Genomic DNA, 22786 nt, shown 5'->3' with positions numbered 1-22786 from the left:
TGTTTCTTGGCCATCTGTATGTCCTCTCTGAAGAAGAGTCTATTCAGGTCCTTTGCCTATGTTTTTAATTGGGCTGTTTGTCTTAGTATTGAGTTATATAAGTTCTTTATATATTTTTGAAATTAACCCTTTATCAGATATATCATTGGCAAATGTGTTCTCCCGTACAGTGGGTTCCATTTTCGTTTTGTTGATGGTTTCTTTTGCTGTGCAGAAGCTTTTTATTTGGATGTAGTCCCATTTGTTGATTTTACCCTTTGTTACTCTTGCCCTAGGAGATATATTGGCAAAAATATTGCTACAAGAGATGTCTGAGATTTTTGCTGCCTATGTTTTCTTCTAGGATTTGTAGTTTCATGACTTACATTTAAGTCTTTTATCCATTTTGAGTTTATTCTTGTGTATGGTATAAATTGGTGGTCTAGTTAATATTAACTTTTTGACAATGAGAAATATAGCATGAAATTTAAGGTTGGGGAATGGAGAACTGTTTAGAGTTACTACTTTTTCTAGCTGAGCACTAGGGTTGAGAGGTAATTGTAGAGTATCAGAGAGGACTGTTCCCTTCCATGCATGTACCTGGCATGTGTCACCTGGAAGGAGGTCTATGTTATGCTAGGCTTTATGCTTAAGAGGCTGTGTGAGTCCCCTCTGAACCATGTGGTAATTGCATCAATTATCTTAGCCTGAAGCATTTTAAAATTCCTTTTACAAAGGTTATGATTGACCTAATATTTGGGCATTTTATAATCCTTTACAGTAAATTAAACTATACACCAGATGATAGGCTTACGTTTGGATCGTAAGAGGGCTCAGTTCCTTAGGGTGTTTTCGCCTTCATTTTCTTTAACACTGTCCAAAGCCCAGGATTGACTCCAAATCTATAAACTTGTGTTTAGCAGGCAAGAAGTAATCCCTGCATAATTTAGTTTCTCTGGTTTATATTAGTCACAGTTTCATAAAATCATCAGAGTGCTTATTATTTTCAACTATGCCTGTCATCTCTGAGAACCCTCAGCGAAGTGCACAGCGTCACTGAGAAGCCTCGGGTGTGTGTATCTAAGCAGGGGTTCTGGAGAGCTCTAGGTTTGTAAACTGTAATAAGTGGGTTCGCTGGGAACATTGCACATATTTACTACTGTGGCTGTTTTCCACTGGCTGTAGAGAAAACATTATTGGGAGAAAATGGGACAGGATCGTCTATATTAGGTGCCACTAATGAATCCTATTTTAGTGCTTCTCACAAAAAAATACATGTAAGGCATTTATTTTGGCAACTTTCACAAGAGCCGTGGTGATGGTTGCCTATGAAAATTTCCTTATGTGTCAATAGAGAATAGACCCCAGAAACTTCCTGGAAATAATTGATTCCAGGATTAACTTTGCTTTTATTTTAAATGCAGTTTTGTATAGTTTTAAAATGCAAATGTTAAAATATGGGATAGTGGCTAAAATTTCATGCTAAAATGGATATACACATTGATATCATAAAATTTATTAAGTCTCTGTGTGTCAGGGCTGATTTATGTTAAGTAGGAGAAATGTGACCCAACTTAAGATATTATAGAATGAAAATAAACTATACAGAACTGTTTGACTGCTTGGTACTAATATAATTAGTTAGAAAATAATGATGTTTGCTATTCTTTATTGAGTTGTTTAACTTTTGTTTAAAATCATTTATTATGTTTTTCTTCATAAATCAGATTATTCAAAATTGGCAATTAAAGAGTATTAAAGAAACGGTATCCTTTTATATTTTTCCCTTCTTATATATAACCATTGTTATAAACAGTTTTTCTTAACATGTGATCTGGAATCTTATTTTTAGTTTATGCTTTGATTTATTTTCAGCTTTTTGCTTAGATTGTACCTGATATACTTCATTATTCTATTTTAAGGAATGTATCAACGTCAAGGTATGGTGAATTCTTTTGAAGTTAACAACAGTAAAAAACACACACAAAACAAAACACTAATTTCTTATAACCCTAACCAACATTAAAAAAAAGCCTCTAACAATTAAGTATAATTTGTGCCTTTAAAAATATAGAGCAGTCATTCTGGACTGATACTTAATTATTACTTCCTTTGAATCAAATTGGACTTAGAATTTTTTTCTTCTGCTAGTACCCAAAAGAAGGCTCCATTCACCTAGTTTTAAATTCTACAAGTAAATACACAAATCAAAAGTTAAAGTGAGTATTTTATGCTTTAAAGAGGGAAGATGTTGATCCAAAAGGGGAAGAATAAAATCATCTCTTCCCTTACCTCTAGGGCCTCAAGGCTGGTTGAACCCTGACCGTTATTAGTCATGTTTCAAGTTTCTTCCATTTACTTTCATTAAACTGGGTTATTTATGTATCTTTAAGTGAAAGGGCTGAGCTTTCAGGGTATTTCTTGTTTCTATGAACAACCAAAGCAGCCATGCAAGAGGAAAATACTGTGGAAGGAAAGAAAAAAACTTAACATTTCTTCCCCAAAGTTGACGAGAAAAGGGAACACACAACATGTAAGAAAACAGGTAAGTAAAGATGTATCAATTAAAAAGCTACCAGCCCTGGTTACTAATTGATTGAAGGCTTTAATTTTTTTCAGATACTTTGTCCAACCCTCATTTAAATAAAAGGATACTGTCTCTTGGAACCAAAAATTAATATTCTGAAAATGAAAAATTGGATTGGAAGGTACAGTGTTACAAAAGGTCTGAAATATTTTAATTTAGAATTTGGACTATGAAAGAATAGCACAACTTCAATTATTGTTTAATATTTTTGTTACAAAATGTTTTCTAATGACAAAATGGTGACTAAAATATTACTATTTTAAACATGTCCTAGATTTTTTTTTTTGTTTCAGAAAAGCACTGAAAGTTGAATATGTGTAAGTCTCCGGGAATGTAACAAGTTGATAAATACCCAAGTCCCGCCTCCTTACAGAGAAAAGATCTGGAATTTCTTTTTTTGGACATTTGTTTTGCAGCTTTCTACGTCTTAAGGCAGAGAATAGCCAAGATAAGGTGCCAGCTCAAAGGTTAGATGAACATATTTCTTGAAATAATTTTGGCTAATCTATGTCTCGAAAGGCATAACTTCTAATAATAACTTTACAGAATTAATCGATAAAACTTAATATTAGTTATGTTTTTTTTTGAGTTGCTTTTTTGGGGGAGAACTATATTCCTTAGAGATGTGTTTATTCTGTTCATAATTATACTAAGTTAATTTTATTTCAGTTATTACATTAAACTTTTCCCTTTCAGTTTGCAATTGCTTTCTCTTGTTTTATGAATCTAATAAATTGACCTCCATTCTAACCTAAAGGACAGTTTATATTTTTAATACTTAAAGAAGCAAATAAAAAACACACAAAGTTCACCAAATGAAATTACTAACAACAGCCTATCATTAACCTGAGAGAATTGTATTCATATTAATTCTTCATGGAAAAATTCAGGTAAGAAATATTTTTTTTTGTATAAAAGATATATGATGTTATAATAGCACCAACGAGTATTCTTATGCTATATGAAGGACTCCTTGTTTAAAGCATTTTTGGAAGCGAATAATGTCACTTAACAAGTCACCCTAATGACACTTCAGTGGAACATTTTGGTGAAATATGTAAAATTCTATCTAATGAAATTGGTGCCAAGAAGACAATGTACTTTAACCTGACAGATGAAAGAGAGGATTTTAATAGCAACATTTGGGAACAAAATTGGTAGTGCTAGAAATAGAAGTTAAGGAATTTCTTCAGGGAGACTTAAAAAACTTAAAGTGTTTATATCTTATAATTACCACAGTTACAGAATTAACTAGCTATGGCTGAGTTAGGGAGGCAGTGCCATAGAGAGAGTAGAGTGTGGGCTTTGTCACCAACAGATCCGGGTACAGGGCCTGTTCCTGTCACTTACCAACCATGAGATACTAGGTATTTTATTTAACTTTTCTGAGCCACAATTTTCTACTCTTTAAACCTACTGTGCAAGATTGTTGCTGGCTATGAGTGCCTCCTGCAGACAGTTCTTAATATACGTTTGCTACTGTTCATGTGTGGTAATATGTAGAATACAGATGAACTGTGACAGTGTATACTAGGGTCCACTATAGTGTCCACATTATAATATGTTTTTAAACACATTTCATTTACCCTGCCCATCTTTTGAAAATAATCAATTGGAAGTGGAAAGTTTCTCAAATTATTCATTTCTAAAATGAAAACTCTCATTGGATAGCTGTCTGTGTTTCTGAACCATGCCTTTCCCACCTCTCTAATATCCACTCGCAAACCTCAGAGTGGAGTACGGTTTTGGTCACCTAACCAAAGGAAAAGGAGCTGAAGGAACTAGAGTTGAATTGTAGAATTACAGTTAGAGATACTGTGATTTATTTGACACACACTTATTTCACACACCAAAATTGCATTTGGAGTTACTGTGATTGGTTTGACAAACACCTGAGAGCTTACGAGGGGCCAGGAGTTAAGGTAGGTGCCGGGAGAGGTACAAAGATCGGGAAAACGTGGACGCTTGCTTGCAAGGAGCTGATTTGGTACGATGGTTGTCTCATTCCTTCCAGTATTCTAAAGTAGGAAAGAGTTAGGGATAAAGAATTAAGGATGTTCAAAGAGTCACTTCCAACTGGAGAAGATCAAGGAAGATTTCATACGCTCAGTGGTGTTCAGTTGGTTTATACACTCAACAAATTTGTATCGAGGGCTATTACCTGCCTGATCCTGGGCCGACCACTGCAGATGATGACAATGCTGATGAGAGGTGTGTTTTGATACAGATGTGTTTTGAGATAGGACACTGCAGGAGCATATCTCGGGGGTGTGGATCTCAGACCAGGAGTGAAGGACTCGTGGCTCAGCTAAATCCTGAGGGATGAGCTAGTCAAGGGAAGGGCATGCTGGCCAGACAGAAAAGTGCATTAAAACTTTAGAAGCCAGGGTGAGGGGCGCATTCCAAGAAATGTAAAAACTCTAATCCAGCATTGGGGTGTGTGTTTGAAGGTCATCTGATGAGAGATGCTCTGCAAGAATGGTCCAACTAATGGAAGGCCTTTAATGTTATCTTAATAGATTGGCCTTTATCTCAAAGTTGTAGAGGAGCATTGTAAAGATTTTAAGCAGGACATTGAATAATCAAATTTACATTTCAGAGATTATAAACTGGAGCTAATGATTCAGATCCGGCATATAGGTGGATTTGTTTTCGCTTACAGAGTGTTTTAATATTTTTTGAAATAGTTGCCAGGGTGGATATCAGGCTTTTTGGAAAATTGGTAGCTCTGCATTGCAGCAAGGAGTTGGGCTGGAGTCACTTGCTTAGCGGCTGCGCCATTGGGAAGGAGCAGGCACTTCATTTTTACTGTGTGGCTTGCGTCTTCAGGGCAGATGCCTGGGACCTGTAGGCATCCGAGGTTCTGGGGCCCATTTCTGAATGTTTTCTTGAGTGACAATTTAAAGAAAAGCCATCTGAGGCTCGGGGCTAGAGGTTGTTACAGTAAACCTGGTGAGAAATTAGGTTTTCTCTTTAGTAGTGGTGGGAACAGAGAGAGAAGGGAAAGGATTGAAGGCTACTAAAGAGAAAAGGTGGAGAGGCATGCGACGGGCAGTGGGGGGCGTGTGGGCTTCGTAGACAGAGAGGCCTGGCTGCTACCATGAACTGTGTGTTTGAGAAACTCACCTAACCTTTCTGAACAATAGCTTCCTTTTTGGTAAAATGTAGATAAGAGGCCTATCTCATAGGGGGTTTTTTGGTGGTGGTGGTTGTTTTTTAATGGGGATCAGAAGAGAAAATACTTACAAAGCATTTAGCTCAGTAACTGGCTCCTCCTAGTTCATTCAGTAAATTGGTGGCTGGTCGTGGTGGTGACGGTCGTGAGTAGTGAGGAAGATGGAATCATAGCTGACGTCCGGGATTCCGGTGTGTTCCTGGGGGAGCTAGAGGACACGGGAGACAGTCAGGTGGCGACGGCAGTGTTGCACAGGGGATGCTCGAAGGGCTCCGAGACTGAAGTGGAGAGGTTGGTGTGTGGTTGGGTGCTGGGGTCTGGAGCCCAGGGGTGGGATCTGAGCAGGGCACAGGCTGTGATTCGATGACCTGTCCACCACTGTCCTACTCAAACCTTCCTTCCCCACCGTCGACTTTATCAGCCATGATAATCGTCACAACTACCCCCGTAGAGAATCGGCTTTACACAGTATGGGAAGACTTTGGGGGAGCTAAAATGCTATGTTACATTTTGACTGAAATGTTATCTAATAGCTTTAGGTTATTGAAAAACAAAATCTTTCCAGTTTACTCTTTTGGCCTCCAGAAGAAAGAAATGAGTAATTCAACATTTGCTCATGTCAGGGCTGATAAAAAAATCACCCTTTATAAATGTTATACCTTTTCTCCACCTTTTGTTGTTTTTTTCTGTTTTACGTCAGCATCACTGCTCATCCTGGGCAAATATTCAACTAAAAGCGAACAACTGTTAGGAATGAATGACCACACTTCTTTTCTTGACGTTTATATTCTCGCTTAACTGCACATGCTGAACATTAGCCGACTGATCGCTCTCAAAGGCCACCTCCTCCGCTCGCCTTCCTGACGTGAGCAGGAGGAGGTCCCCTCTCCTTTCTCTATGTTTAGTTGTCTCTACTTGCACGGAGCCTGTCTCATACTGCTCCACGGTGTGGTCATTCGTGGATCTGTGTCATTTGTTCTGCTAGACCCAGGCTCTGTGATGCTGGGGCCTGTCTTCCACGTCTTTGTACCCCATGCAATAGCTTCCTCAACGCCTCATCCAGTTCAGCTCAGCACACTTACGAAAGTAGAAGGACCACACACTTTTTTATAAAAGGGAGAAACAAGATGAAGGTGTAATCTTAATAAGCAGATTGTGCTTTTCAGAAAAGACCATTTATTGGGAAAAGGAATATATTTAATTTTTCTGCCTATCTTAAGCCTTATTCCATATCATAGATCTTAACTCTTGATTAAGGCTCTAAAAAGAAATCAATTTATGTGCTTGAAAACACATAGAATGTAATCTGACTGTGTCACCTGCTTACAGCCATTGGTTGTTCACAAATATGGATAGAGCCCTGATTCTCTGAGTAGGAGGCTCTCCCGGCTGACAACTGCCTCGGCTTTGAAGGACTGTTGTTGGCTGTGGGACCCCGGCCCAGTCGACTGCCGTTGCGTTTCCAGCCCCTCTGCCGCTCATTCTGCATAGAAGGCTCTTCGCCCATCTGTGTGGTGCATTCCTGCTCACCCTTTAAGATTCAGCTCGTATTTCCACTTGCAAGTCTTTCCTGGAATTTTTCCTACTCCCACCTCTCTGCACTTTTCCTACTCCCACCTCTCTGCAGAGGAATTCCTTCTTCTATATTCTTTTAAACACCTTGTACACCTGCCAGATCCGTCTCTGTCAAGAGACTGTGCTATTTCAGGGCAGGGGCTATGTACTTAAAGAGCTCAAAGTCTAGTGGGAGAGCTAGATAAGGAAAGGGGCTGTGATGACACGGCATGGTGTATGTATATATGAATATAAACATATATAAATAATTGATGATAGAGGTATGCACAGAGGCTTATGAAAGCACTGAGGGAGGGCTCCAAACTCAGATGCAGGGCTAAGGCAAACCTTGGAGATGGTAATGTTTAAGCTGAGCGTTGAAGCCTGTCTAGGTGCTAGTCCTGCAGACGAGAGGAAGAAGGACATCCCATGTAAAAGTATGCAGGTATGAGAGTGTGTTATTTCTTGAGAACTTCAGTTTGTTGGTGTCTTCGTAGCTGTGATTGGAGATGAGCCTGGTGTCCTGGGAAGGCAGGAATCAGATCATGAAATGCAGGGTCGAATGCCAGACTAAGGCATTGACCGCATATGATGAGCTAAGTCAGCATGGCGAAGAGTCAGTGAGGGTGAGATGTCATGGTAAAACCACGGGTTACTCAGGTCCCCCGAATAGCAGCCGAGGCCTGTTGACATCCATTGTACTGGAAGCAAGAAGTCATTGCGCCAACATTGATTTAACCGATCCCTTATGGATGAACATTTAGGTTTTTTCCAAATTTCTATTTAAGGTACTTCTGTGATAAATTTGGAACAATTAATGAATTAATGTTTTCTTTAGGGAAAAACACACACCACTGTATACCAAACTGACAGTGGCTTCACATCATATAAGTCTATGCACAGTCACAAAATTATTCATTTTTAAAATAGTTCATATATGGCTCAGCTCATTGTATCAGTGATTGTTTTAAACATAGAGATTTTGGTTGCTGAAAGAAGTGATGATGGTCACATTAGAATTCTTCTGGCCTGTTGTAATGATTGCTCAGTAAACCTGCCCAAGATTAGAGCATCATCTCCTCAGCTAAAAAAAGATATAATAATTTTTAACTAAAAGGAATACTTTAACGTGTTTCATTATATCCTAATGAATTCTTACATCGTGAAAGCAAGTGTCTTGTAAATTTGCTTTTCTGAGAAAAAAATTTTTTAGCATTACCTTTTTCCCCAAAACCTTTTCTGACTCTCTTAAATCTATGTAATTGATAACTTCCTCTTACGTATTCTTTATGTGCACCTAGTAAGACATCTGTGCTTACCTCTGTCTCTCCTTACTGGACTTACCCGCTTAAGGATGAGGTATCTTATTGATTTTTATACCCCCCAGTTCTTAATATAGTGTGTGAAACACTGTAGCTTTTCCTCTCAGTCATTCTTATAATCCTCAGCATAGCTGGCATTTTATTGAGCTCAGGTACTGTACTAAGTAGTTTATTTGGATTTTTTTTTTCATTTAATCTTCTCAAGAAACCTATGAGTAAGTCCTATATGTGCTATGTGCTGGTGACTTCATCTGGTTCAACTCAGGATCAGCATCATAGAGAAAAGATAGGTGATCCCATAGCTCACACATTTCCTAAGTGGTAGAGCATCCGTACTCTTAGCCCCTTCTCTAGAGTGCCCTGGTTTGTCAAGGCATGCTTTGTATCCTACTTGTGTTTATAAATTTTTCTCATTGTTATATTTGAAAATTTCCAAATCCACAGAAGAGTTGCAAGTATAGAATCAGTAAATACCCCTATGTTCTTTATCTACAATTGTTAACATTATACATCTGCGTTCTATCTATCTGTCTATCTGTCTAATTTATGTATTACCTATCTATCTGAACCACTTGAAAGTAACTTTTAGGCATAATGGCACTTCATGCCTAAATACTTCAGCATTCATCCCTGCAAGGGACATTTACATACAAACCACAATATTGGTATCACACTTAAGAAAGGTAACATTGATACACAAATACTGTAATATACAGTCCATATTTAGATTTCCCCAATTGTCCCAATAATTAGTTTTATGATTTTTTTCTCTGGTCAGGAGACAAGCAGAGACCTCATGTTACATTTACTTGACATTCCCCTTTGGCCTCCTTTAGTTTAGAACAGTCCTACTACTTTTTTTCTTCGTGACTGACATTTTTGAGGAATCCCAGGTAGAACATTTCAGTCTAAATTTATCTATTGTTTCATCATCGTTAGATTTAGCTGAAACCTTTTTTGTGCAAGAATATTCCATAGGTGATCATATGTTACAACATTCCCATTGTGCATAATGTCAGTCTGCTCCATTATTGGTGATGTTAGTTAAGTTTGGTCACATGATGAAGGTCTGTCCACCTGGTTTTTTCACTGAAAGGCACCATCGTCTTTATATTATTCATAAGTAATCTGTGGGGTCATACATTGAAACTGTTTGAGTATCTTGTTCTCCAATAAACTTCCAACCAATGAAAAATTTTAACCCCTATGGATAATTTTTGATCAAATTAGTTATTTCAATGGTGGTTGTAAAAATCCTGTCTTTCAAATTCTATCATTCCTTCTACATGTTCTCTGTGAAGAGGAGATCTGCTCTCTTCTTTTTGAATCACCTTGGACCCATGAATTCTTTTATTATTTAATTGTTCTGACTTACTCTCCTACTTGGTGCTCAAATTATCCCAAATTTGGCCAGTGGGAACCCTCCAAGCAAGCTCCTGTGACCTTTTCTCATGTTCTAGTTATTCTTTGAGTACATCTGTGCTTTTTATCACAGCAAAATATTTCAGCCTCCCTGCCCCAGTCCCAATTCCTTTCACTGTGGGATAGTATTTGGAAACAAAGATCTGGGTGCTAAGTGTGCTCATTGCTACCATTACCTAACTTAAAACAAGCAAGCAAAAACCTGCTTTACACTTCCAAATGAATAGTAACATGTTCTTATGTCTTCTGAAGTTCTCATTTGCTGTTAATCTAAATTCCACTCATGGAAACAGAAAGAAAGACTAAAATTCCAAGTCCACTGAAAAGGACAGCACTTCAATAGGAGATTTTTCAGTGGAAAGGGATAGTGCTTAATTATGATAAATGTTGGCTTGAGATGCAAAGATGCAGATGCAGGCACCTATTTTCTTCGGGCCACTTCAGGAGTTGAAAGTTAAGTCATGAGAGTTGAAATGTGCCTGATTTGGATGTTCCCAAAGATAAAAATAAAGTTATTATCAGACTGCCCCTGGAAGACAGTATTATATAGACCAGATACCCTTATTTATTTTAACTTTATGCTCTAAATTATCAATCAGTTGACTTAATATTTAATGATAGTTCAAAAATAGTTTAAGTTTTTAATAAAAATAATTTTAGATAAAATGTGATGGCAAAAATAAAACATAGATGTAGTGATACTTCAGAAGAGATAGGGAGTCTATACTTCATTACTGGTTTGGTACAAAACAAGCAAGGGAGTAAAGAGATTATTTCATGTTAAAATTTTCTGGCAGGGTTACTTTAATTTCCATAAATTATAGATCGTGTTCTTAACTGCAACTTTTCCTTCCTGGAAATGCATCTTAAATACCTTTATGCCTTTAATCACCCTTGGCATTCTCCACGCACCCCTCTCATCCTTTCCTGCTTAGCGTTTTACTATAGCCTCACTCTCCTCCCTTCCAAGCCCTCAGACTGCTGGGCTTCCAGGCCTTTATCTGAACTAGCGGACTGCCCATGGACCTGGATAGGAAAATTTTTCCGAAATCAGGCAAGTCGCATAACCTTCTGTGCTTTCACTTATTGCTGCTAAATGAGGATAATGTTGGTGTCCTGCCTTATATGGATATCATGAGGATAGATTTAATCAGTCCTAAAAAGTGGTTTTGACTTCTGTACTCCTGAGAGCATTTAATGGATAATATTTTATAGCGATAACCACCAGAGGCACTTTGATTTCAGTTTGTACTGCAGCAGGAATTTAAATTTGAAAATAGGATAATCAGCACTGGAATACAGGATATTAGGAGAGCTGGAGCTCTGTTTTCTTCTAGAGATCTTGGAATCCGTAGGATTCTTTCCTCTGGATCTTGGTGTGCCTATGATATGGGATGGCTCAGGCCCTTTCCAGTGGAGCCCTATTCATTCTGCCTCCATTCCTTCCAGGTCCCATTCATACAGCAGTGAGTTGTTACATGCTTCTCTCAGCAACTTTCTCTCTTCCAAGGTCCATTGTTGCTCTTTGAAAAAGATATTTCACATTGTATGTTCCTGTTCGCCTGCAATGAGTCTGTCCATACCTGAGCTCTCTGAAACTTGTTAGATGTAATGAGAGCTTTCTGAAATCTCCCATTTTGGTAGCCATTCATTCTCCTGCCCTGCCCTTGCATACTTCTGTGTCACCTTTGTTTCTGAATTACATGCCCCAGAGAACAAGGCTCTTTGTTCTGCTTTTAGTGGTGCCATGTATGAATAGCAACATGACGTAGATTGCAAAAATTACAAATGATTCCTACGACTCTAAAGACAGTCTTATGCACATTAAGGAAATCCTTCTCAAGTTACTAACCACACACACCTGAGGTTGAGTTAGCTTTTACCTTGTCACTTTGCACAGCCATCGTCTGCTTGGGCATCTCAACATGTCTTTATTTTTTCAAATGTTGGCACTTGACTTGCAGTGTGATTAGTTTATGTAAGAAATACTATATAGAACTGATGTGGGAATCTTAATTTTCCCCTAACTTATGTGATAACTCACCACTTATATCAGCATCTGAAAACACTGTCCAACTCTCAAAACCCCAGTTATATCCATTAGGGTGAATGTGTAAGAGTAAGATTTTATTAGATTGCGAACAGAAGAGGCTTGGACATGTGACATTAAAGAGCTGTGTTTGCTTTGCCAGTTGAGACTTGTTTTTTCTTCTTATTTTTCTAGTTAAAGTAATGACTTGGAGGTTATATTAAGGGCACTTTGGAGATTATACTGCAGGAATGTGAGAGAGTAAATTTTGAGTGTGATTTTCCCATTTCAGCTTAAATCTGGCATTCAGTTTTGGGGTAAAAAATATGTCATTCATTGACTATCTGTGGTCTTCATCTGACTTGTATTTTTACTGAGCTGCTAAACCACATGTGGATGCCAGAGGACAGTGGGCCATCAAATATGACCCAGAATTCTTGTCGCTGATCAATGTGTAGGTCGGAGAAGCAACGCTGCATTTTCTGATTAACTTGTAGCAACACCAGATATGCTGTTTTCTCCAAATCAAATGTATTATCTATGTTTGATGGTTTTAGGAAAACACTGTAACACGGACTACTAGAAAGGACCACTTTTTTTTTTTTTTTTCTTGGCCTGCTGTCCACAGCAGGTGTAAAGGTTGGTGTGTGCTGGCTAGCTACTGACAGCTCACATTACAGTGGACTGGTTATCAAAAGGTGGACCAGTTTACACAGAAGTGGGGAATCATTTTTCTCTAGTGTCCATATGGATATGCATTTTCTAATCTAATGTTTTAGATATACAGAAGTGAAGTTTCTTAGATACTCCTATCATTTTTATAGGTATAAAATAAATTTGACAAGTTATATTTCTTTACTAGGATTTGTTCACGACACTTCTAAGCTAAGTGTGTATCCAGAGAAAGCACTTGCTGGCTTGATGATGAACACACACTAAGTCCAGATTCCACAGCCTTGTGTTCAAGGATAGTCAGCTAGGAACTGCATTTGGCTGCAAGTCCAAACATGTTCACACAAAGCACAGTGCCTCAAATTGCTAGGATGGAGATTTAGGTTTAGTATGATGACTTCTTGCTCTGCCTCCTGTTTCATTCTCAAGATTACCTTGTGGTACCCAGTGGCCTCTGTAGTTCACTGTGCCTTCTATATTCAGGCAAGAAGACAGAGAAGCATACAGGGCAGGGCCTTTTAAAGTAGCATTGCAAATGCCCCACCCAGTAACTGTTCACATATAATTGATGTGAATGTAGTTGCTTGGCTACCCATATCTGCCAGGGAGGACTCATCCCCCCTCCCCCCCAAAAGCCATTCTATTTTAATGAAGAAAGGAAAACAGATATTGGTAAGCACCCAGCAATTTCTGCCTTTTATGATCTGCCGGCCTTCTTTTGTTCTCTGCTGTTACAATCACTTCACATGACAGCTTCAGGGAGAGCACGTGGCTCTCACTGAGAACCTTCTTTGTTGTCCTTCCCCTGAACTTTACTTCTGTTCTCAGAGGCTTTGTCTCCCTTCCCAGCGTCTCTGCCTCTTACCTCTAAGGCATTGCTCAGGTTGTGTTTCCTACAGGAGGCTTTTCCAGAACCTAAAGTCAGTTATTATCTGCCCCTCCCCCTACCTTTTATCTCACGCTCTGTCACAGCTCGTGTTAAGTTTTGGACAATATATTATAGTTTCATAGTGGATTTTTTTCTATCCTCTGTGACTCTCATTTTGCCCACAGTTGGCTAGTGGAATACATTAGACATAACACATGTTCAATACATATTTATTGAATTCCATGGCAGACCTAAGGCCAGCAAAGTAATAGGAGAAAGGACTTTTGTACATCATTTTTAAGAGCATTTTCTTTTTGTAAGAGAATTGGTTATATCAACATTATGACTATCCTATCCCATTTAATAGCTGTTGAATAATAAATAGGTCATTGGTTACTTCAGTGAATAGTCTGTTGGGTAGACGTGCAAACCGCAGTTTGAAAATACTGACTCCCTAAACATGGAAGAAACATTAACAGCCTTGGCCTTTGGAATGTGTGCATTTGATGTCCCCAAGATTAGGGCCCTCTGCTGAGAACAAACAATGAGAGGGAGGGAGACAATAAAAATGTTTGTTCCTATAAAGTACCTGAAAGCATTATAAATGGATAGCCATCAAGCTGGTTGGGGTCAAAAGGTGGCCTGGGGCCTCAGGTTGAACTATTTCATAAAAATGTTCTCTTGCAAATAAACTTTTCATGTTTTTGTGTGTGTTTTTTTGTTAATCCTGACCCAAGTATATTTTTTTCGCATTGATTTTTAGTGAGCATGGGGGGGGCGGGGGGGGGGGAGGGAAAGAAACATTGATGTGAGAGGGGCGCCCTGACTGGGGCTAGGAATCAAACCTGCAAGCCATGTATGTACATGTCCTTGACTGGGAATTGAACCCTTGACCCTCTGGTGCGCAGGCTGACACTCAAACCACTGAGCCACACTGGCCAGGGCAACTTTTTTATGTTTTCAACTGGTACTTTCTAAACTACATTTTTGTTTTTTTCAAATTCCATTTATTTTGAGAGGTGATTACCTTGACTTACATTTACTGATTTTGAGATGTTTATTATTATTATTATTTTCTTCTTTTTTTTAATATGGCAGTCTGGGTGCCTCAGGGATACCCAAATTATTCAGCTTGTATTTATATATAATTGTTAAGATTTATGGAACATGTTTTTTTTGGGTTTTTTTTAAGTTTAAAAAAAATTTTTTTAACTTGTGATTCTTGGTGATAGGACCAGAAAATTACATTTAAAAATGGCTTATTTCTGGGACATGTTTTAAAAACTGCATCTAAACCATCTACCAGGTGCACAGTTTACTGAAAAGTTGTATTGGAAGGCACTCCTAGAGAGCCCATTTCTTCTTACAGTTCTGAAAAAAATTGCTTCCCTTTGAATTTCATGCCATGTCTAAAATCAGATTTTAAGAATTTTCTAAGCACATTTCTCTACCATTTACACTTTCCATTCTTCTAATCCTTTATTTCTGCAAGTTTTAAAATTAAATACCTGCTGACCAGCACTGTCTAAGGATCACTAGTGGCACAGGGTCCAGCTGGAGTGACAAGTAGACAGGAAGGGCCTGAAAGTAAAATTGGCAGATAAGCCTGGGGAGTCCAGGTGAGAGGAGGGTTGGTGAGAGTGAGGGAGGAAGTGCAGAAAACACCAAAAATAACCTGCACATCAGTTTCACAGGAATATTAGCGTTTTGAAGGAAATGATGTTTGAGAATTGCCAGAAACTGGGAGCATATCCCAGAATAGAGAACAGCCTGAGCCAATAGGGGAAGGAACAGGTGTTGAGACTTGAAAACTCAGGGTCACTGCTGACCCCATTCCCTCTGGGTTTCAGGACGCGCCAGCTCTTCATTCAGCGGTTACTGAAGCCCATCTCTTCCTGTCTCAAAAACAAATCGTGCCTTCCTGCCTTCCTCGTGTCAACTGGACTCTTTCCCGTCCTGTCAACATACCAGGCTAATATTCCCTGAGTGTTGATTTTTATCAGTTAATTCCACTGATGGTGTTAAACTTTCCATTTCCTGTAGATAAAGTGTATATTCCTCTGTCTGAAACTGAGGGAACGTCATCATCTGATACCACTCAATCTAAGATTGTCTACTTCTACCTGCATTTACGCCCCCCCCCCTTTGTTTTAGGTTGACAGGCCTCCTCAGTGTCCCCTAAATAAATGGTCTGCTTTGCTGCACAGTTCTCCTTACCTTGGATAGTCTTCCTTTTCTGTCTACCTAAGCTTCAAGATCCAACTCAGGTCTCTGTACAAATCCATATGGATATGCTCGTGTGCAATTTCATATGTCACCTATTTTGCTCATAAGTAAATGCCTTGAATTAAAAACAAGCTTGTTTTGTCTCTTTATCTAGACTGCAAACTCAGTGACCATGCTATACAATGTTTTTCATCCACTCTGGTATTTGGCATAACACCATGAAACCTTGATCTCAGTCTGGCACCATCAGAGTTTCGGCTGGATAATTTGTTGTTGTTGTTTTCAGGGCAGGGGGTGCCATCTGAGCACTGTAGGATGTTTAGCAGTACCTACTAGATGCCAGTAGCACCCTCTCCCCAGTGTGACAACCAAAATGTCTCCATATGTCCCAAATGTCCCGTAGGGGGCAAAAATCCCCACAGCTGAGAATCACTGGTATAGAGTTTACAGAAAAATTCTAAGCAGTATCTTGGCAGGAATCAAAGACTGTGAAAAGACTTGAGTGATGATTTTATTGCATTTTGGGGACTTGAGGGAAGATAAACTCAGTTGATGTTAGATAGTAAATGTAAAATAGATCTTTTTATTCGTTGTGATAGGCCATAGAAAAGCCATTATAGATTGATGAGCAACTGCCATGCACCTAAGGTTAAGAAAGAGCCAAGATGACAGAGGTCTTCTTAAGTTGAAATTCCAAAAATACTGAGTTTGGGTGTTTATTTTATTTTAAACCATTTTGTACGAAGAAATGCTGTTTCCAATAAAATAGTATTATTTAATTGGAAATGTACCTGGAGTTCAAGCAATTTACCTGGAGTTAAACAATATCTTTGTGTTAAGTATCTTTGTGTTAAACAATATCTTTGTGTTGAGTTTGAAATGATGAGTACAGGTTATTGTAAAGTTATAACTATCGACAAACATCAGTTGTGTTTGTGCATAGTTTTACATATTTTTCTGACTAGTATTGTCTTCAAGTTTAGCAAATTGTTCATCCTGAAGTGAGACACATACGCACACACATGTACATAACACACGTGTGTTAATATGTAGTCAAGACAGTGCCTACCACCCTAGGACACAGTAATTTTGTATGTTTCTGCTACTCTTTTACAAGTTCTTAATTATTTTTTTTATTAGTAAGCTAGTACATGATGTATATAATATATGATTAATATTCTGCTGATCTAGAACTAATGCATGATATTCTCTTTCACAGCTGTGTGCCAACCACAATGCAAACATGGTGAATGTATCGGACCAAACAAGTGCAAGTGTCATCCTGGATATGCCGGCAAAACCTGCAATCAAGGTAGGGAAAGCGTGACCCAGTGAACAGTCATGAGCCCCCTCCTGCCTGATATAAAAATGTTACTTTCTCACACCCAGCCTCTTTTCCATGACTGTTATCCTGCATATTTGAGCGGCTATTTGCTGAAAGATGGAGATATAATAATGGTAACTTTTAAAATTTATTTCATTGCGGAACAATTAAAAGAATTTCATCCTATTCACTGCTAATGATTAAAATGCACTTTGAAAAAGAGCACTGTAGAGTCAGTAATGTTAGAAGCCTTTCTTTCTGCTGCTCCTGTTCTGCCACTAACTAGTGGGGAAGCCTTAGCAAATCGTTAGTTAGGCTCCTTGGACCCAATTAGCTGAAAACACCTTAATACTCAGTCAGGTAGGAAGTGTGATTTAACATTTCGAGGTCCTTTCAAACTCTGAGCTCTTAGATTTTGTGATTAAATCCCTTTACCTGCTGGCCAGTTTGCAGTGTTCCTCTGTTACTTTTAATTGGCATCAGTTGCTTGTAAAAGCAAACCTTTATTTAGCACTAACCGTGCCCCAGGTAATTTACATATGTTATCTATTTTCATCACTACAAAAACATCAGGCGGTAGAGTACTTATTATAATTAAGGCGTTAAAAATAATGTATTACTTCATTTTTTATTTGAAGAGCTATCAGGGGTACTAAGTGTCTCATCCAAGTTCATAGAATTAATTGGTAAAAGACCTACTATGTCAACTTAGAGCTATTGTCTGTAGAATTCATGTCCTTTCTACCAATTTAGTATGGGATGAAGAAAATATTATTGGAAATGTGATCCTCTGGCTCATGTTAACAAGTCTGGCAAGGCTTGTCTTTTTCACCAAAAACTTCCTACCATTAGGGAAAAAAAAATACAAAAAACAAATAAAGAAAAGATATGGTTAGATTTCACTAGAAAGATACAGGGACAAAAGAGTCAGTTTTTAACTTATTATTTAACGTAATACTCCCTACCATTTTAAATGTCAAATGAAACACTCATGTGGGGTCTAACTTTCCCATAGATATGAACTTGACCTCACCTGATACAGAAATGATATTGTTGAAACAGTCTTATTCTTTAGTATCTGATACTCCTTGAGGTGTGTCATGTAAACTCATGATTTGTAGACATAGTTTTCACAACAATCCAGAACACTGATGTTTGAAGGTATATGTAATTGTTCCTGCACTGTCAGATGAAATCGTGCTAGTAAAATGTGACTTGTCCAATGATAGGACAAGCTGTTATTCTAAAGGGTCTTCTAGGTTATCTGCTGCTTGATTGATAACTAATTTTTTCCAATGCTTCTTTTCTAATTATATTTTTAAACTTGGAATTCATCTAACATACCTGGGTAGTATTTTTTTTAATAAATGGGGTTCTTATTATCTCAGTTTACTCTTTTAAAAATCCATTTGATTTTCCTACTCTTGCCTTTCTCAAACACCAGCATGTTGGGTTCTGATTACTGAGTTATTAGTGTTCGACTTAGAGTCCCAGCTTCTTCTTTAAAAGTGATGAACATAAACCATCAGAGGTTTCATTAATATGTCAGCACCATAAAACTTGTTGTCCCGATGCCAGGAATTTATACAAAGAAGATTATTCAAAATAGCTACTGTTGAGATTGCAGAGAAATTCATTTAAATTTACTTGGAGAGCATCATCAACTTTAATATGCTTCAAAAGACACTCAAATATTATTGGAACAAGGATTCATCTCTGGGTATCTCTTATATTCAGAAAACCAGTTTACCATGTACTTATGAGAAAAACCAGTTCACACATGTATTTTCAGAAAAACCAGTTTTTCCAGAAATACATACCTGGCTCTGTAAAGAAAAATTGAAATATACTGAGTTGAAATCTTTTCTCCCAAAACTATATTCCTCAGGGGGGAAATGGTTTCATTAGTAGAAAAATGGGATTTTACACCTGCAAAAAATAGTGCATACATTGAAAATGTAATTTCACATCCAATCTTGAATATAAAACTCCAGCTTACAGTAAACCTGTGTGTTTCAATCATCTTTCTTGTTGCCTCCATACCAAAAAAGCAATTTGGCAAGTCCCTGATGGAAAGAATTATGTCCTTTGAGAGCAGAAACCCTTTGTGGTGTCTCTCTGGTTTCTGGGTTCCTGAAAACAATTATTAAAATGACTTGCACATGATTAGTGCACATTAAATATTTATTAAGAGAAGGATTATTTCATACAATGGATCTTGGTCCTCAAAGCCACAGGAGCTCGAAAGAGTTCCATGGAGGGGCCGGGACCTTAGTCTCTGGACATGTGAACTGCCAGGCTCTCAGGGTGAGAGGCTGCCCTGAGGGAGCTGGGTAAGTGGGAGAGCTGTCCCGAGACCCCCGAAGCGTTGGGAGAGCAAATTGTCTATATCTGCTCTATATCTTCATAACAAATTAGGATCGACTTTTGACCTGGACCCTACATTTTATAAAGAGAAAAACATGCCGGAGAGATACAGGAAATCACACAGGCTTCTTTTTTCTTGAGGGGAGAAATGTCAAGAAGAGGTACCTTGAAATAATTTCACTGAGCTGGATATTAGCTTTTGATTAAGAGTTGGTTTGGGTATAAGGCAAGTATCTGCTGAAAAACGTTGTTGCAAATCATGTACTTTAAGAAGTCACCCCCTGGAAATGCTTGGCTGAGTGAACAGCTTGAGTAAATGAGAAGCACTTGAGGGCTGTTAGAGCGTCCTGGGGAGCAGCCAGCCGGCAGGGCAGGCCTATTTTGGAACTGGCTTCATTTAACAGCCTGTCACAAGATTCGTGTAATCTGCTCTTGGTGGCTTGCTTTCCCTCGAGTCGTTTTCTGGATTTGCTGTAGCTGGACCACATATAAAATCATAGGTGTGGACTGATCATTAGCATATTCTATAAGGTACATGGTACCTTTCACAGGAGGTGAAATTCTAACCCAAACTCTGGCAAGGTTTGTTTTTTTCCCTCTTGACTTTCTCTGGTCATTTTATTCTTGCATGTCCCCCCTCCCCACTGAGTCTCTGACTCCATACAAATCCCCTTTCCACATCAGCCAGGAAAGAATACTATTATAGATAATAATCTTTTTTTAACTTTCCCACTACTGAATTATTTTTAGCATGGAATATATCATATCATTGCATTGTTTTCAGGAATGAAAGATATTCTTAGGAGTTTACAGTGTGCTTTGTAATGAGTTCAGAAGAAACAATTTATAAATATAAATTACTAATGTTTTGACATGGTTTATGTTTCACATGTTGAATTCCTTGTCCCAAGAAAAGGATTGCTGTCTTGTAGCACATAATAAGACAGTAAACATTGGTAGACTAGTTAAATCCTAGAGTTGATTGCTTTTCTCAGCATAACAGTCTGTGTGCATAGCCCTAATATTAACATAGTTTATAGCCTTAGTTTTTGAAGGATGTGTGATTTTAACCCCAGAAACCAATGTTCATTTAATTTGGAAGTTTAACTGACTATTCCCAATATAATAGTCTTGAAACAGGATACGATTGCCTTTTTAACTCACTACTTTGGAGTTTCACTCATCTTGGAATGTTTTGGTAAGCTAATCATGGGAACCGTTACCTCTTTTTTTTTTTTTTTTTTTTTTTACAGAAAGCTTCATATATATATTCTAATTAAGTGTGACCTAAATGTGACATAAGTGCTTACATTTGAGTGAAAACATTGATCATGCTATTTAAGTAAGGTCTTTATGCAAATGTAACTTTGTGCAATTTTGGAACCTTTTAAACTACTATACAACATAAAAAGGAAAAAGTCTCAAGTTGGTCATTTAAGACTTCAGCGTCCTGAAACAGAGCCGGTTGATTGCAATAATGATCTGTTTTTGGTATTTTTTAGCTTTCTCTCTTTGATAACGACTAAACTCATGCTTTTAGAAATGACCACCTATTTTTTGCTGCTTTCTTCTTTAAATTTGTACGGAAGGATGGGTCCGCCTGCACTGTGTGTGTTCTTGGGACGAAAGGTGGTGATAAGTTTTCAGGAAATTGAAATTTATAGAAGAGAGAGACTAAAGGAACTAGAAACAAATTTTTGTAAAGTAAAACGTTCTTTTCAAACTCCACCAACTTTGTGTAATTGTTTAATATATACTTATAAAGATTTTTAGGGCTAAAAATGACATCAGTTCAAAGCTGACTCTTATTACCTTCTTCCTGGTGTGAAGACGAGCACTCCTACCCAGCTCCTCTTGACCAAGGCAGTGAGCAGCCTCTTTTCCAGCCCCCGGATCATCCGGCTACGAGTTTACCTTCACGGGGTGAGCGCGCATTGTCTCGGGGGCCTGCTCCTCCCACCCGCTCGGCTTCCTGCAGCTGTGGCCCTTCTTGCGCACGTTCTGCAGACCAGCCCGGGAGGCCCCGGCCGCAGCACCCGAGCCTGTGAGGCCGGCAGCAGGAACCCCCCCGGGGCTGAGTCTCTGTGCCTTAGGCAGCCTGGAGCCTCCGCTGTCCTCTCACTGCAGCAAGTGTCACTGCTTTCCTTCTTCTCTGGGTTTCAGAATGTTTTCTCAAAATCAGATAACGAAATAACTTCTGTTTTTATACATAGAGAAAGTCAGGAATATCAGAGCAACGGAGACTGGGGTTTCGATGGCTTTTGCTAAGTAGATTTTAGAAGCGATGAAGTTGCCTTCGCCGCAGTGTTTAGGGTGTAGCTTTTAGGTTACCGGAAATGAAGCTGTACATTAGCTTCCTTCCTTTAGTGTATGTTTTCTAATATTAGAAAGCCTAAGTTTTGGCTCCAGCACAGCCCGTAAGGAGCTGTACGAGTGTGAGCAATCATTTAGTGTGTCTGGGTGTGAGCGAAACAATTAGTAATAGGGGGAGAGTAATTCCTGCCCTATTTGCCTGCAGGGCTGATGTAGAATAGAAACACCAAAAATATTGGTGTCTTCATTGTGCTGGGAAGTTCCGTAGGGAGGTTAGTTAGGTGGCAGCATGATTTTACAGATCTTCTAAAAACCGTTATCCCTCACGCACTGATAGACTTAGGCACGTGGAATGCCTGAATTAAAATCCTATAAATTAGAAATCACTCTCTCTGTGCCGATAGGGAACTTGATGGACTTGTATATCTCCTGCACAAAGAATTCGGGCCATGGGATTAGTTTCAGTGCCTGAGTCATTGCTGTCTTTAAAGTTGACAAGTTATGACAGTTGACATATTGACATCTGTTTCCCTACAACCTCTGCTTTAGTCAGATAAAATGTAAAAGCTTGGGCTTTTGAGTCATTGCCCAGTTTAAGCCTCAAAGGAAAAAGTCCAAGAGCATTAAACAAATGAAAGATTATTTTCCCTTTAAAAAATCCACTGGGTTGTCTTAGTCAATGAATCTCTTGCAGATTTTCCAGCTACTTTTCAGTGTCTGCATGCTAATAAAATGCCTAGTTCCTTTTCCCCCCTGAAGTGTAATTATAATGCTATGCAGCTTGCATTTTTGTTCTAGACCAGCTCCTCTCCCCCTCCTATCCTCCCCCAAGCTCCTGAATCCACCAACCTGCTTAAGTACACTCCTCACTTATAGATGCTCTTTAAGAATTGTATACTTAATAATTAAAGCATTTGAATGTAAGCGGTTTAATTGTAGAGTTCTTTT

The 22786-nt window shown here is 38.5% G+C and overlaps 1 protein-coding gene across 4 annotated transcripts in view; it reads left to right on the top strand.

The window, feature by feature from the left end:
* NPNT (nephronectin) overlaps positions 1-22786 on the top strand; it is a 76049-nt gene that overhangs the window by 16684 nt on the left and 36579 nt on the right. Inside the window, exons 3-5 of one of the 4 annotated variants that reach the window (XM_087826251.1) lie at positions 2983-3033; positions 17054-17146; positions 21356-21448. In XM_087826251.1, the coding sequence (XP_087682377.1) occupies positions 2983-3033; positions 17054-17146; positions 21356-21448 (237 nt within the window). The remainder of the gene's footprint in view (positions 1-2982; positions 3034-17053; positions 17147-21355; positions 21449-22786) is intronic. The other 3 variants (XM_087826253.1, XM_087826244.1, XM_087826249.1) reach the window with 3 other exon arrangements.

The sequence above is a fragment of the Miniopterus natalensis genome, chromosome 1, assembly GCF_054644295.1.
Source record: "Miniopterus natalensis isolate mMinNat1 chromosome 1, mMinNat1.hap1, whole genome shotgun sequence".
Lineage (NCBI taxonomy): Eukaryota > Metazoa > Chordata > Mammalia > Chiroptera > Miniopteridae > Miniopterus > Miniopterus natalensis.
The sequence above is the reverse complement of the archived record's forward strand: the minus strand, read 5'-3'. Positions and strand labels throughout refer to the sequence as shown.